Source organism: Mytilus californianus, unplaced genomic scaffold (assembly GCF_021869535.1).
Source record: "Mytilus californianus isolate M0D057914Y unplaced genomic scaffold, xbMytCali1.0.p SCAF_1, whole genome shotgun sequence".
Taxonomy (NCBI): domain Eukaryota; kingdom Metazoa; phylum Mollusca; class Bivalvia; order Mytilida; family Mytilidae; genus Mytilus; species Mytilus californianus.
Window position 1 is genome coordinate 135,447,283 of NW_026262581.1, and position 16,795 is coordinate 135,464,077.

Genomic DNA, 16,795 nt, shown 5'->3' on the forward strand with positions numbered 1-16,795 from the left:
TGGTTCTACCAGATAATAAACAATACTGTATGTAACATGTATGTTCTCTTTGTTATTTAGTTAAATAATTCAAATTGATCTTCAGCTGTAATAAGTTGTAGAAAATGTTTCTTATAGCCCTCACATGCTTAATGAACTGCTGTTTTTGTTAAGCTTATATTTCAGAGTTGTGTGTTTTTCTTAGCTTAAAGCTTAAATTGTAGATGGCAAAAACATTTAATCAGCTATTTTTATTCTTCATTATATATATAAAGCATTGTGCTCATGATGTAAATTTTATGAAATATGAATTGATTGCTTTGGAAAATTTCTATAATTTAGCCAATTATTTCGGAGATAGGTATTATAAACTGTAAACATTAAAAATGATTATCAATACAAGATCTACAAAAATGACACTAAAAGATTTACAAATTTGCAAACATATCAACTGATTGCTATAAAAGTTAAATAGATAACAAAATGGCATATTTTACCAGGTGAGCAATTCAGGGTCTTTGGAGCCTCCTATTAAAGATCTAGATGTAACAAACCGATACGTGTACTTTTTACCAATAGTTATCAAAGGTACTAGGCTTATAATTTGATACGCCAGACGCGCGTTTCGTCTACATAAGACTCATCATTGACGCTCAGATAAAAAAAAACTATGGAAGATATTGAGCACCTAGTTTGGATATGCAATAACATATCAGATTTCTGAATAAAATTCAGTGATTTGATTTATAACCAAACACAAAGTTTTTAAACATGAACGTCATTTTATTTGGAAATTAAGGAAAAACAGGAAACAATAAGTGAAAAACCCCAATAATAATACTATTAACAAAATTCCTATCGCAAAGTACAAAACTTCCAGTAAATTTCTAATACTAGAAAGGAACATATTTTTTTTCAGTAATCCTCATGACGTGGCCAATATCTGTTAGGACCCATGTCTTACAATACTTAAATAATATTTATTATAAAAACCAGGAATTACATAATTGAGTCTCAATTTACATAGCTAACAATTATCTACACCAAGATATATGTTATATATATAATATTGTTATATGTGTTTCGTTTCTTGTTCAATTTGTAATTGTAGCTACCTTTGTGTTTTCATAATAATGTGGGCTCGTACAAATATAACAAAAGCAAACCAATTCTTGTTACCTGTCGTGAATGCTGTAATCAAGACATATTTTTGCGGAGAACATTTAAACTGTTGCTAAAAATCCGAATTTAAATCTGTTATTTTTATCCTTTTATAATTTCTTCTTCGTCATTCTCAAAAGTATAGGTCATTCTTTATTGAAAGATACTATGGAAGCTATACATATATTATAGTTTAAAATATATATTTCAGAATTAAGATGTTTTACAAAATTAATTTTTTCGATTTGGGTTTGCTATAATATTCATTCTATGCATATCATAATTCAAGAATGAAGCATGATATATGGACTAAATAAAGGCAACAGTAGTATACCGGTGTTCAAAAATCATAAATCGATTGAGAGAAAACAAATCCATGTTACAAACTAAAACCGAGGGAAACACATCAACTATAAGATGAAAACAAATGAACAACAGGATTAGTGAAGTGCAACAAAATCAAACGCCAACATACATAGAAACGATCTATTTGATAACAACTGCCATATTCCTGACTTGGTAGAGGACATTTAAAAAAAAATGGTGGGTTGAACCTGGTTTAATGGCTAGCCAAACCTCCCGCTTTATGACAATGTTACAAAATATCGCTAAAATGACAATACTACGTGACAGAAATACACGTAAGAACATTCATCACAGTGAAACGCACAAACAAATATATAATAGTCGACACAACATGCAAACCGTAGAACAACAACGAACATATTCCATCAACGACAGAAACCACAGAATATCAAAAACAGTGACGCGCTTACGTAACTAACATGCAATCTCGAACTTTATACAATTATACTAAGTTCGTATTATATTGATATGAAAATCAAAATATGTGGTATAATTGCTAATTATCCACCAGGGATTAAATGACGTGTATATTAACAACTTACGTTCACTGTAAGGCGTTGGACGACATTTCATTTGCTTTAACCACTTGCAAAATGAGGTGGCAGGAGATATATATTTTCAGTTTTCTTTTAAATATTGAAATATATTCATCATTAGGAATGGAGAGGTTCAATTTATTTTATTATCTGATTGAAGAAGGAATTTTGGAAATTTGGCTTAATAATAGCCTACAAAATAGAACAATTATATCATCCTCATTTCTAAGACATAATAAGTAGTGCATTAAATAATCGCGGAAATAGATATGATCAATAAGTCGGAGGTGGGTTATGACTAATGTTTTAAAACAATTGAAATTTTTTCTGTTACTTCTTTTCTGCAGCGTCTTTCGTCCAATTTCATTGTATATATTTTCTCTTGGATGCCAAGTGGTCTAAGAAGTCCAACAACTATATCACTAGCCTGTCAACACTGAGGTTGTGAGTTTGAACACCGCACGTAGCAGGTGCGCTCGACTCCAATCTTCAGTCACTAGGATTGTTAGTTTTCCTGCCGAAGGTCGGTGGTTCTCTCCGGGCACTCCGACTTCCTCTACCAATTAAAAACTGACCGCTGCTTAAAGATCAATAGCGTTGAAGTGGCATTAAAAAAACAACTTATCAATCGATTAAAATCTTTTGGTACAAACTGCAAATCATTTGACAATTGTTGCAGCTTAGAACTGTATCTTTTCAAGTTTCCTAATATTAACTTTCCCGCAATTATCCCAAACCTAACATGCATAGTCCAAAAGTGCAGTAAGTTGTATAGTATATGCATTCAGTATGAATTAAAAACATTCTACATCAATATATTAAATTATTTGACCGAATTTTTCGCTTAGTTTCTTTCATAATCATGCACGTCTGTCTGCTCTGTGAGTGATTGATACGAAGCTAAATGTTCCACAGTCTTACTTGAAGAAGACGTCATATCATCCTCGTCAACTTCTTCATCATCGCTGCTAATTACACTGTTAATATTGTTAGTAAAATCTGTATCAGTAATTTTTTGGTTCACGCTGCATTTAATATGGAATTGTGGAGATCCTGAATGAAAAGGAATTAAATAATCATCACCAGCATTGGCCAATTCTATGGAACTTTTAACAGATGAATTGTCATTCACGCTGATATATGAATTCCTATCAATAAAACTCAGAGTTTCATCAATTTCATTATAGAAATTCTGATCATTTTCCGAATGGTCCCTCTGATTTCTCTGTATGTCATCACAATTGATCTGAACAGTTTGATTTCTTTCATTTTTATTTTTATTTCTGTACTTCAAAAGTAGTAGAAAGATGATGCAAAATAGAAGCAATATAACTACGCCACATATTGCTACCAAATAAAAAAGAATTTTCCCTGAAATAAAAAATTAATACTCGTCCCTTCACACAAAGCACATTTATGAAACACATGCCTTCTTAATGTCTTAGTTTATAAGACATTGTTTTGTTTCGTTTCACAAAGGTAACCTTTCGACTTGTTAATATTCATATAATACGACATGTAACAATTTTCTTATAACTTTCTATAATGATATACATTATTACAATATATTATTTGTCTTTGTAAATTATTTACTTTACTGTTTAGTACATTTTTGGTAATATCCTCTTGGGTTGACTCAGTACTTATACATCCCGCCTTTGTGTTATTGTGCTATCGTCATTTTTTTGTATTCTTGTCTTTCATTTTTGCTTATGTGCTTTGCCTATATGCCATTTTGTTTTTCTTTGTTGACATATTTGTTTGTTTTATGTGATTAAGATTATAACACAATGTTGACTGCTGTACCCCTATTTTTGACATTTTTACCTACTATGTCTGTTTGTGTTATTCACACTTTGTTGTCAATATAATGGAAATTTATGCGACTGTCATACAAGTGAGAGGTTTAACTAGCTATAAAACCACCATTTCAAACATAAGGAAATGCCTGTACCAAGTCAGGAATATGACAGTTGTTTTCCATTCGTTTGATGTGTTTGAGCTTTTAATTTTGCCATTTGATAAGGGACTTTCCGTTTAGAATTTTCCTTGGAATTTGGTATTTTTGTTATTTTACTTTATACATGCAATCAAACTGTTTGTAGATATCAACGTCAAGCATGTGTGGTTTTTTTTTCTCAGATCTTTAAAAGATTCATAAGTGAATTCTTGTATCTGAAATTTTGACCTAGTGCCTAGTTGAGATTGCAGCAGTGTTTAGTTTGTATTCAACCGTTTAAAGTGTATTACTGTTATGGAATTGACCTGGTTCATGTTTCAACTGTGAGATTTATTATACTGTTCAATTGATTTCAGTTAATTAACATACCAGTAAATAAGTGAGTTGGTAAAGTTTGATATTCTGACTCAGTAGTGTTCTCACCTGTGTTGAGTAAATAAAACAATACTTATTTAAATCAAAAGAAATAACAAATAGAACATAAATATGATCATGACATATCGAAACATAACGAGACAAAAGCTTTTAGAGTATATCTAAATTAAAAAATCATGATTTTTTTCAGTTGAATATATGCAACTGAATCAAATAGACGAGATTTGATTATTAAATGTAAATTCTTTCTTATTTTAACTAAACACAACATTTGCTTTTGTTTCAAATGATGAGGTGGATCAATATTAACTATATAAGAGTTGCATATTAGCATGACAAAAAGTGCTCTACTGATTATAATTATCAGTTCGTTCAAGTGTCTATTTTACCTGAGAACACATCGTTATTTTCTCTTGTTACCGCACCTGAAAATAGAGCAAATATATTTATTATACAACACGTTAAAATGCCAGATTTTGATTGGCTAATACGAGGGAGATAATTTACTCTATCCCATGGCTCCGTGGGAGACAATTTGGTGAATGTCACCCTCTCGTGCAGGCCAATCAAAAATTGATAATTTAAAGGACAATGAATTAAATTTACATCAATAATTTTAAAGACAATGCTCAAATTTTGGCTTCAGAACTTTTTCATAGATCGTCAAAATAAAAAAAATATATTGCTTCACTTTTGTTGTTTTTCTAATAACTTTAACGTTGTTTAGTACATGGCGTCATAGTAACGTATTTTCAATTTAAAATTCAAAAGACAATAATGACAGAACATTCAGTATAATAAATCAAATGACATATAGCTGAGAGGGTGATAGAGCAGATTGTTATTCCTTGAAGATACATTAGCTTCGCCTCGGTTGACAAAGTTTTTTCGGGGTTACAATCTGCTCTATCACCCTCTCATCTATGTGTTATTTATATACTATATTGTTGTAACAAAAGTTGAATAGAAATGAGTTTTGATAAATTGAATTGGAATGTGTCTTACTTGTCTTAATGTCCACAACTATTTTATTTCATTTATCTTTATAGCAAAACCAATTTTCAATAATAATGTATCTTTTTTTAATTGATCTTCAAAAATGCAGAAAAATTCTCTAAAAGGAAATTAAATAAGAAACTTAAAAGTAAGGTTATCTATAACAATTTCATAATATTAAGGACATGTACACATGTGCAATAAAACTTTTTGTACACAGCCTAGTTATAATACATTTGAATATTTGTTAAAGAATATGGTGATTGTTTTATTTGATAAATGGGTTATTATAGTACTACAGTTAACATTTCCAAATACCCAATAGACTCAAGAGGCCCAGAAGTGTTTTCTTCTATCGTAATTGTAACGCAAAAATATGCAGTTTAACGGAAATGGGATGAGAGAAGCACTTGTTTTTTCCTCACGTTTTGTAGATGAAAATCATTGCGGGTTGAAAAAATATCAGTAAAAGGGATTGAAATTCTACTAAACACAAACTTTTGCAGCTAAGTCAGACATTTCCATACTTTTCATCTTGAAAATGTATTGCAAAATAACACAGTGATGCGTTGGTTTTACATTATTATCCACTAGAAACCAAATCGGCTGAATAATTTTATTTTATCCATATATTCACGTGTTTAGCTTAATTTTTTAGAAAGTCAGCAAAATCGTTTGGTTATTGTAACTTATACGGTCAATTTTAATTGTATTTCATATGCATTACTACAAAAACATTTAGTAACTAACCTCTAAACAAAAAAGGTTTCGCCCTCATATAACTTGACATCGATTGCAGAAAGTGACGTGAAGAAGGACTTCCAAAACGGCCCATCTCTAAATCAATTTCCGTTTATAGACACGTGTGCGAAGTACTGTCTAAGTAAAGAGTCATTTGTATGATGGTCAAATCGAGTCACTATGCGAATTTGTTCATGTTCGCTAGAGAAACGCGTTGTAGTTCGTTCGCGTATCCTAGAGCAACGCGTTACTGTTGGTTCAAGTTCCCTAGAGCAACGCGTAACAGTAAGTTTGCGTACGCTAGAGCAATGCGTGACAGTTAGTTCGCGTAACTTAGAGTAACGTGTTACACATTTTTCGCGTACGCTAGAGCAACGAGTGGGTGCTTAACTGAGAATGTGGTTCGCGTGCCTATGGGTAACGTGTTTCATATAAAAACCTGCCACCCCTATAACGAACTAATAAAGTCATCTGCATCAGCAACTGATAATTGGATGCATAATTGGCTAATCAAATTCAGATTATAATTCCGTCAGAATGGCGTCAGGGGACAAACCAGCAGAAGACTTCTAAAATACTAATGTCTATATGCAATACTTCTCTGACACAGGCAATAAATTTTCGTTTGACATCATTCAGAAATTGCCTCGTATTTGTATCCTTTATTTGAAATTTTGAAGTAAGGGCAAATTTTACTGGTAAGAACATATTTCTGAATTCCTGAACAGACGAGTTCATTACAACCGTACAATAGTTGTAACACGTTTCTCCAAGTAATGCAAATGAACTGTAGTAACGCGTTGCATGAACTAACTGGTATGCATCGCTCTATGGTACGCGAAACAACAGTAACGCGTTGCTCTAGGGTACACAGGCAAATTTTACGCACGTCAAATTCACCTCAAACGATCGTGTTCGCGGAAATCATGTGATAATGTTCACATAAATTTCACGTGAATTGAGATTCACATGAATCTCACGTGAACTTTTTCACATGAATTTCACGTGAGATTTACTACACAAAAAATGTATCTATAAAGTATTTTACATGATTTTAATTAAATTTGAAAAGTTAGTTATTTGAAAAAACTTTATTTTAAAACATATCCAACTAAGTAAGACATCACATGACTTTGGTGACGTAGCGAGCCGCCATTTTGTGTCATTTTGTCCCATATTAAAGGCATTGGTGCTTCATTAAAATTCAATTTTCTCATTATTCTGACTCGTTTCCTAACTTTTGCTGCTATATCCCTGGTATTCGAGCATAATTTTACCTAAACATGTTTGTCCTGACAGTTTAATTTTTGATTGAATTACGTCCCTGTAGATTCGTGAAAATTGTACTTTTTCTCGTAATTTCCCCGTTGATTCGATGATAAATCTAGCGATTCCATGTTCAATTGTACATCAAATTCACAAATTCCGTAGATAAAAGTAATACTTTGCAATTGTATTGAAAATATCAACACATATGTCTAACAAAACAGGTTACTTTTAACAGTTTAATTCGAGGGGAAATTACGTCCCAGATCGATTTAATAAAGTGAATTTTTCGGGATTTTTCAAAATGGCGAATGTGTTTGGAAGTGTCGCATGTATTTCTATACATCTTGTATTTTTCATGGAGAATTTGTGCTGTTTCTGTTATTTTCCTCGGTTATATTCTGATATGTTTGATTTCTTAATTTGTTGATAAAAAATAAATCATTTCAAGTGTGAAGTGAAAAAAAAATAGTTACTACTGAAATTTATAAGAAAAATATTTTTCATTTTTTTTTTATAGATTTTTTCCCTTTTTCCCACTTTTTTTTTTGTATAATTTATCTTCATATCAAAGAATAATATATTCTTTTTAGAAAAAAAATATTTTCGTCTCGAGAGAAAAAAAAACATGCACAACAATAGATAAATGATATGTACCTAAAGTTAATGTCCCTTTAAAGTTTCTATGGCCAATATGACCAATATAAGACATGCATCAAACATTGCATACATTTCAACATTGTATACCCGCCAATATTTATCAACAGAGTTATCGGTCATGAATAGGACTGATATGGTTGGGTATGATTACTTTAATTTCACCTGAAAAAAATTCAGTTTCACATGAAATTCCATTTTCTACATAAGGAAATGCCTGTACCAAGTCAGGAATATGACAGTTGTTTTCCATTCTTTTGATGTGTTTGAGCTTTTGAATTTGCCATTTGATAAGGGACTTTCCCTTATGAATTTTCCTTGGAGTTCGGTATTTTTGTTATTTTACGTTTCACGTATAAGCTCGTTTGAGGTCAAATTCACGTGAATTTCATATGAGATTCAAGTAAAATTCACGTGAGTGAAATTTCCCTGTGTACACGAACCAACTGAAACACGTTGCTCTAGGGTACGCGAACAAACTGTAACACGTTTCTCTAGCAAACGTGTCAACAATTGTATTGTGACCCGAATGACCCTTCATACATTTGAGAAGAAGTCGCGCATGTGCCTGCTTGTAACGGTCATATGCTTTAAAACGATATGATAATTATCCCTTTTCGTAATGAGGAGTATGACAGACAGCATTATGATATAAATTACAACGGTAATCTGATAACTGAGTACAAAGTGATAACATATGATATAATATTACATATCGTCACATCTTTTTTTCATAAGAATATAATGGATACAAAATTAATCACTGTTTCCTTATGCATCAAGTATTTGGAGCACTTGGCTTATCATTTCAAAGTAAAGATATTTGTTTAATAATTTGGGTTAGATAGAATGATGGACGGACAACCAAATCGCGACTGAATGTTCTCCAAATAAGGGGAAGCATATAGATTGTTTAGAGTATAACACTGTACCTTTAGAAATATTACTTGACTCTGTTCTATGAGGCACACATCCAATAGCCGAATCACACCTGTAGTATATAACAGTAAACCAGATATATGTATTGTATCTCTTCACAACTTTTTTTTATATAATTAGTTTTGTTTCATAACACTGAATAATAGGAAGAGGACTGAAAAATCTATCCAAATCAATCAAAAGGGCATAAACTACGAAGTTGACAAGGTATCAAAATATGATTTTTTTTTGTTTCAAATATTTATAAAAGCGGAATTCTGAAATAATACTTCTCTATAAGCAGTCAGTTTTGTTTCAATTTTGTAAATTGATTATGTATTGTTGGCTTGCAAGACAAAATTCAACTCATTCTAATTCGTATTCATGATTCATTAGAACAAGAAAAATTGTCAATTTGGAAAAGTGAAACGAGGCAGCCAACGAGGAGGTCACTATCGTTGACTGATTCTATCCACATAAAAATCATTCAAATACAGTTAAAACGACGATATACATATTTTTATAATCTATGACATGAAATCAACCTAGAAAAATCGTTATAATAAGATTGCACGTGCTTGCCAGTGTATTTATATTTATGTTTACTTCAGGTCATATGACCTACGGAATTCTTCGGAGGTCATCTCGATGGTTAATTAGATGGCGTCTATTCTAAAATACACAAATATAACGAGTCCATGAATTGTAAATTGTTTCTTTAGGACTGTTACGTTTTAGTATGTTATAAATAGATTAAGAGATTTTTAGTCGAATTGGTGAACATGAATTTGACAGCTAATGCTCTTTTAAAATCTTCAAAGTATCAACAAGTCTTCTTATTAAGTCTTCAACAATCCAGATTATCACACATTATTTCCATTGTTTTAGTAAGATATGATCTTTTACGATATCACATAAAAAGTTGAAGAGCAAAATGCAGAAAGTACATGGACAAATGTTTCACATATCTAACGTTTTTTTATAATCCAGGAGTCGGTTTCACAAAAAACTTACGACTAAGATTGATTGTAAGTATACTGAATTGTTCATGACTTACGACCAATCTTAGTCGTAAGATTTTTGTAAAACCGAATTCAGATCTGATTGATTTTGTACGTTACGTCCAGTAGCATATATAACGTGTACATGTAATAATTAGCAAAGTAGCTAAGTTTTGAAAAGTTGGTCGTGATAAAGGACTGAAAATTAAGACTGTCCCTGGAAAGTGGGGAATATTGGACAGACAGCTATTTTGTATCAAAACATGTCATCTACGGACCACTGAAAGAACTCTCTAATGTGCAAGAGAACAAAAGCTAATATTTCTGTGCTTGAGGCATAGGATTGGACTATCTCATTATGAAATTGATTGAGTATGTATACATCCAACCAACCAAACGAACGCATCTTCTACCGGATTAGGGAAGTCTTGGTGATCAATTGCTATATCCCAGTAAAACTTTGTGTCCAGCTCTCATTCACTATTGGAGAACAGCGTAAAAGAACATACAACAGATCAACCAACATTATCCTTGTTTTAAGGAGACCTGTTATGATTCGATATCATATATAGATATAAGAAGTTGTGGTATGAATGCCAATGAGACAACTCTCCGTCCAAGTCAAAATTTATAAAAGTAAATCATTATAGGTCAAAGTACGGTCTTCAACACGGAGCCTTGGCTCACACCGAACAGCAAGCTATAAAGGGCCCCAAAAAATTACTAGTGTAAAACCATTGAAACGGAAATACCAACGGTCTAATCTATATAAAAAACGAGAAACGAGAAACACTTATGAACCACATCAACAAATGACAACTACTGAACATCAGATTCCTGACTTAGGACAGATGCAAACAATTGCAGCGGGTTTAAACGTTTTAATGGTACCTAACCTTCACCCTTATCTGAAACAATAGTGTAACATCACAACATAGATAGACATACTATAAAATATCTTGCAAACTTCAGTCAAAGCAGTTATTTTGCCTAGAATCTGGGTCTGTTCGCCCATAAACACGTTTGCGCCCATTCCCATTCGCCCCCTTTCACTTTCGCACCCTACACGTTCGCACCCACTCGTTTTTTTTTTGTGTTGAATAAATCTTAATCACGTTTTGGTTAGTGTATTGCTATAATTTATTATGTTTCATTGTTTCAAAATAAAGTAAGCTCAAAGGGAACAAACTGTTAAAAACAATTATCTTTCGTGTTTTTCATTTAAAATCTTAAATGTTTTACTCATACCAAGCTAAATACATGCAATATTTACTTCAAAGCATTTTAAAACAACAATCATGATTTTCTAACAAACAATAATAATACCAAATTTAGCTGTGTATAAATACTAATTAGCAGTAATCAAACAAAATTAACATTTAATAATTAATCATCAAATTAAAAAAAAAAAATTGATAAAAAAATATTTCATATAATAATTCCGCAATTTTTATTCAGGAAAATATTTTTTTTTTTTTGGTAAATACAAATAAAAAATTATCTAATAATTCGACTGGAATTTGGATAGAAATTGGATGCGAACGTGTAGGGTGCGAATGGACCTAGGTGCGAACGTGTGAGGTGCGAACGTGTATTGGCGCGAACAGACCTGATACCTTTTGCCTACATGCTCATTCCTACACAGCTATTTTACCTAGGGTCAGTTGCCCGCTTGAAGTACTGTATGGGGTTATTTTTACGACGTTGATATTTCCTATTGGCTAACTATTCTGCCTACGTGCAGTTACCTCCGGGAAAAGGGTGTTATTTTTTATGGTGATTACTATAGTAAAGTATTAATTTTGACTGATGTTTTAAGTTTTTACCTGATTAACATCTAATTACAATGGTGCTAAGTCAGTAAGTATCTTCAACAACGGAGAATATATTTTCCCGCCAAACTTAATAACAACCTGGAGTCCGTCCGAACGGTTAATTAGATTGTACTTTGTTAGGAAGATTTTGATTGGTAGACATAAGTGGAAAACTTACGGTATGGAACGAAAAACTTACGGTATGGAATTGAAAACCAACGCGTTGGTTTTTCATACCGTATGAATTACGAATCAACGCGTTGAAAGTGAAGACCAACGCGTTGAAAGTGAAGACCAACGCGTTGAAATTGAAAACCAACGCGTTGAAATTAAAGCCAACGCGTTGAAAGAAGAAACCAACGCGTTGATAATAAAAACCAACGCGTTGAAAGTAAAAACCAACGCGTTGAAAATTTCATACGGTATTTTCATACCGCCAATGACACGAACGGCCACTCATACATGTGTAAATGTAGGTAGATAGATAATATAAAATGCCTGACTGAATGCCCAAGCATAGAAATAATCAATTTCCTATTGATCAAGTGAAAACTGAACTAGAATCCCAAGTGAGAATATCATTCTCGTAGCATACAACTATGCGATGCTTACAATTAACAACTAGTTGGAGTAAAATTGATTTCAAAAACATATGTTCAAGTCCGGTAAGTACGTTCATTTCGTTTATCAAATTAAAACTTAAACATACGACAAAAGAGACGATTTCGCTTATGTCCATAACTAATTTTTTCAATTAAAGATATAACGTCTGTTAATTTTCTATTTAAAATTTATAGCTTTTATTGAATTGTAGTAAATAGACAAAAAAAAATGCAAATTTCTTACATATTTCAAAAGCAAAGGGCTACAGGGGTGACATACCAACTACTAATAATTCAGTTGAGGTAGTTCTTAAACAAAACTGCATTGTAAATACAGACGTTCTTTTTTCTAGTGTTTAACCATTATTCTTTTTTATTATTATTATCAGGAATGTTATGACTTTCGGCCTCAATTAATTTTATTTTGTACAAAAATTAGGCCGTAAGTCTTCTCGTTTGAATTGTTTTACACTTGTCATTTCGGGGCCTTTTATTGCTGACTATGCGGCATGGGCTTTGCTCATTGTTGAAAGCTGTACGGTGATCTATAGTTGTTAATTTTTGTGTCATGCTGTCTCTTTCGGAGAGTTGTCTCATTCACAATCATAAGCCACATCTTCTTATTTTATATAGACAAAAAAAACCAAAAAACAGTCGTTCATACAATCGTTCACAAATTGACGCTACATACAAGCTATTTTTCTTTTAAAGCAGTAATAATTGCAATGACTGACAAAAAAATAAAATGTGGTAGTTTATTGAAATTCAAATACTTCTTGGTTAGTCAGAACATGGAAGTATTATATTGTCAATATAATACTTCCATGGTCAAAACGAAACAAAATAAGCGCAAAATGTAAACGGCTGCTGTGAATAAGAACAAGAAACATGATAGATCACCGATATTTTTTACTGCAACTGGTGAAAATATTGAATGTTTGGTATTCATTGACTAACTTATATAAAACTCAAGCTCTTATGATAATTTGACATCTGTATATTTTAAAATAGCCTTCACGCGTCTTATAGACCATCGCATATCAGCGAAAGGGCCATCGCACTTCGGCGCAGACCATCGCACTTCAGCGTGATCATCGCACATCAACGTCCCAATCGCACCTCCAAGTCTTACATATATATATAAACTTTTCATTTATGTCATAGATCTTCCGTAAAATATTATATTTGAAGTCATAAATAAAGGTATCCGATGGATCCAAGATGAAGTGTGTACTATCCAGTCGAATATCAGCTGTGTTCTTGTTAAATGCATTGAACATGTCCTGTGGATAAGGGTTGGGTTTGTAAAGAGTTTAAAAACTTAACTTTTTTCTTCAGTTGATAATTTTGAAGAATCTTCATTATTGAGATCTTTGTGGGCCACGGAAAGTGCTCGTAATGGATAACGCAGTGCATCTTCCTCAAGTTCATATTGCAATTGGCATGCAGAGGAACGAACCATTAAATCTAATTTTGAGATGGCTCAACAAGATAACAATGTTGCTCAACGAGATGGCTCTATTATTGTCAATTTGTTCTCGTGCTGATTGTACATGGCATATTTGATATTGGACGTTCTTTAGCTAGTCTTTATCCTAGCTCGGTCTTTGTTGATCAGCTCTAGCGAACTAAATAGACAGTTCTTTTTTATTTTTCTATTCCTAAATACACCTAGCTTCGTCCAACATTATCATTAATGGGGGAATGAAGCACGTTTTTGTAAGTGGCAACTGACTATAGCATGTTTTTCTTGCTGTTTTCCGTGCCCGGATACTGTTTACTCTCACTGAAGAATTTTCTGTAATAATATAGATTATCGGCAATTTGTACATTTTCCCTTTGATCTTACTGCTTTATATTTTTCTATCATGAACAGAACCTGATACTCAAAAATATCAGGCAATGACTTCACGTAACATTGCAGTAACGTCACGCGTTCATGTCCATCCGCGTCATCAGATCGATTTTGTAGTGCTAATTTAAGACTCTGTTCGTTTGCATCCGGTTCACAGTTTCGGGACTAGGGTTTCATCTTTTGTCTTAAAATGGAAGCGATTCGGCAGAAACGATATTATCACAATATTATCACATTTAACATGAAATAAAGATTAGTAATAAGACTTTAGAAGTACAAAACTGATTTACACAAGAACGAAGTTGCTTCATTCAGCGATTCGGTCCTGAAATTATTTATAACATATCTTTTTCAAAATGCTCTGTTGATGAATTTAAACATTATTATGAAATTAAGATTCGAGCTTACGCAGGTCAAGCTGTCTTTAGATGGATTTGGGTATTCTATTGTTGAATTATTTTAGTCATAAAATTATTTACGTGTTTAGGTACATTTGTACTTATAAACCTATGTGGCTTTTAAGGTTTGAATTGATCGTTTCTGTATGACGCTTCGGACGCACACAATTAATCAAGTGTTATTTTCATTTCCTAGTACTGGGTCGATACCACTCATTGGTGACTGCGAGTCCACGAGGGTATCATCAGCTCAGTAGTTAGTGTTTTGATAAAGACATGATTAATAACATACTTCTCTAAAATTCTTCGTTGATAAATAAAGAAATTATTAAGAAACTGCGGTTTTAACTCCCTAATGCGAAGTTGTCCTTGGATAATGATGTTTTTTTTATTCCTTTTGGTCATATCATTTGTACGTTTCTATAATTTTTGTGCTATTTTCACATTTCTTGACCGGTGTGAGAAAAATATTTCTCCTCACTAGTGAAAAATTTGTTCTTGGCAAATGATTGGTCGAAATTTAATTATGACGTCAAATTTTCTTGGTTTCTTCTGAATTTTCCTATTGTGACGTCATGAAAAAAGGCGACAATGCCTGATGACGTCACATATAAAGAACACAACTTTCTGCAAATCTTTAAAAAGGAAGGATAAGAATCATTAGAGAAACAGATTCCACCACTATAACTCGTGTATTACGATATTTCTCCACTCTCAACAGTTAAATTTAAAGTATTTAAAAAGCTTGGCAAGCCTCGCGCTTTAAATATTAAAATTTAACTGTCTCGAGTGGAGAAATATCGTAACACACTTGTTGCAGTGGTGAAATCTGTATATCCCTACCTCCCTGGTTTCAAATGTTAATGTTTAAGCTTTTCTGGGGCAGGTAAATCTAGACAAGCGCTTCAAACACACGAAATTTACGAAGCGGTATTTTCACGTAAGAAGAATTACACAAATAAACTTTAGATTTACCATTAACGACTTACAACATATTTCAATGTAGCGTAATGTTTGAATAATATAGGAATATATCTGATTAAAACATTAATATTTTTTTATGTTCACCTTTCAGAAGCGTTACAATAACAGGTATCGACGCATTGCCTTCCATATGTATTCAAAGGACAAAGTTCACAAGTCATTCCATTATCAGAAAAGGTTCCATATGGACATTCTAAAATATAGATCAATATTCATTTTGATTATTGAGATAGCATTTTAAATTCTATACCTCAACACATTATTCTTTAGAATATTTTTAAAGATTGGTATATATTAAGAAGTCTTGAATTTATTTTGTTTTTGAATGATTTTTTTATTAAAAAGTAAAATTAGATGGCAAATTTATCAAGCTTCTTAAATGACATTACGAAAAAACGTCGTTAACAAAAGGTGCGCGGAAAACATATAGTGATTAACAGGTGTTAGATGCACTTCGAAAGTAATGGGGCTGATGATATTGTATGAAACAATCAGTATGAAATAAAGAAATTAACAAGATTACGTGTATTTTTAAAATTTTGAGTGAAGCTTGAAGCAATTAATTACCTTTGCAAATGCTACCGATCTCAACATAATTATAGCAGCAGTATAACTCGCCATCCTGTCGGCTACAAGCAAAAGTTGGGATGAAAGTAATATGATTAATATATTCAATACGTGATTAAGCATGGGACACATGGTTGAATAATACGTTAATAATTTTTTTTGCCTTTTATACTCTGTGTATAATTCCTTTTGTTAGAAAACAAATGTAACACACCTTGTAAATCCAGATAAAATGGACTTAAAAGATTTCACATCCTTTCAAACTTAAACCGCTGATCAAAATCGTTTGTTCAATAAATGACAACAAATGTAGAAAGATAAACCAAATTTGACATTGAAAATATTGAACGTTATTTTCGAATAGTTTCCTTATATCTTTTGCACTTTTGGAAAAATGTCAATGAGGTTCAATAATATGTATTGTTTTAAATCTCAGTACACTACCTGCAAACATGTTCTCCATTAGAAAGGAGTGCTGTCAATATTCTTCCAAAATATATCACAATACAAAAGCATATGAAGTGATCGATATTCTGCATATTCAGGCATCAACAGTACTGATTAATTTGCTAAATATTTGAGTTTAGAATAAATTTTCCTGCAGGAAATGAAACAATAT

At 32.2% G+C, this 16,795-nt stretch overlaps 1 protein-coding gene across 1 annotated transcript; it reads right to left on the bottom strand.

Moving 5' to 3' along the window:
* Window positions 1-741: 741 nt before the first annotated feature.
* LOC127735661 (protein draper-like) lies at window positions 742-16,751 on the bottom strand. Its single transcript, XM_052245907.1, has 7 exons — window positions 16,621-16,751; window positions 16,177-16,238; window positions 15,694-15,802; window positions 8,970-9,028; window positions 4,767-4,802; window positions 4,372-4,425; window positions 742-3,413 (listed from the first exon to the last, which is right to left on the bottom strand). Exons 1-7 carry the CDS (start codon window positions 16,713-16,715, stop codon window positions 2,887-2,889), a joined length of 942 nt encoding a protein of 313 aa, XP_052101867.1. The 5' UTR covers window positions 16,716-16,751; the 3' UTR covers window positions 742-2,886.
* Between the last annotated feature and the right edge of the window lie 44 nt (window positions 16,752-16,795).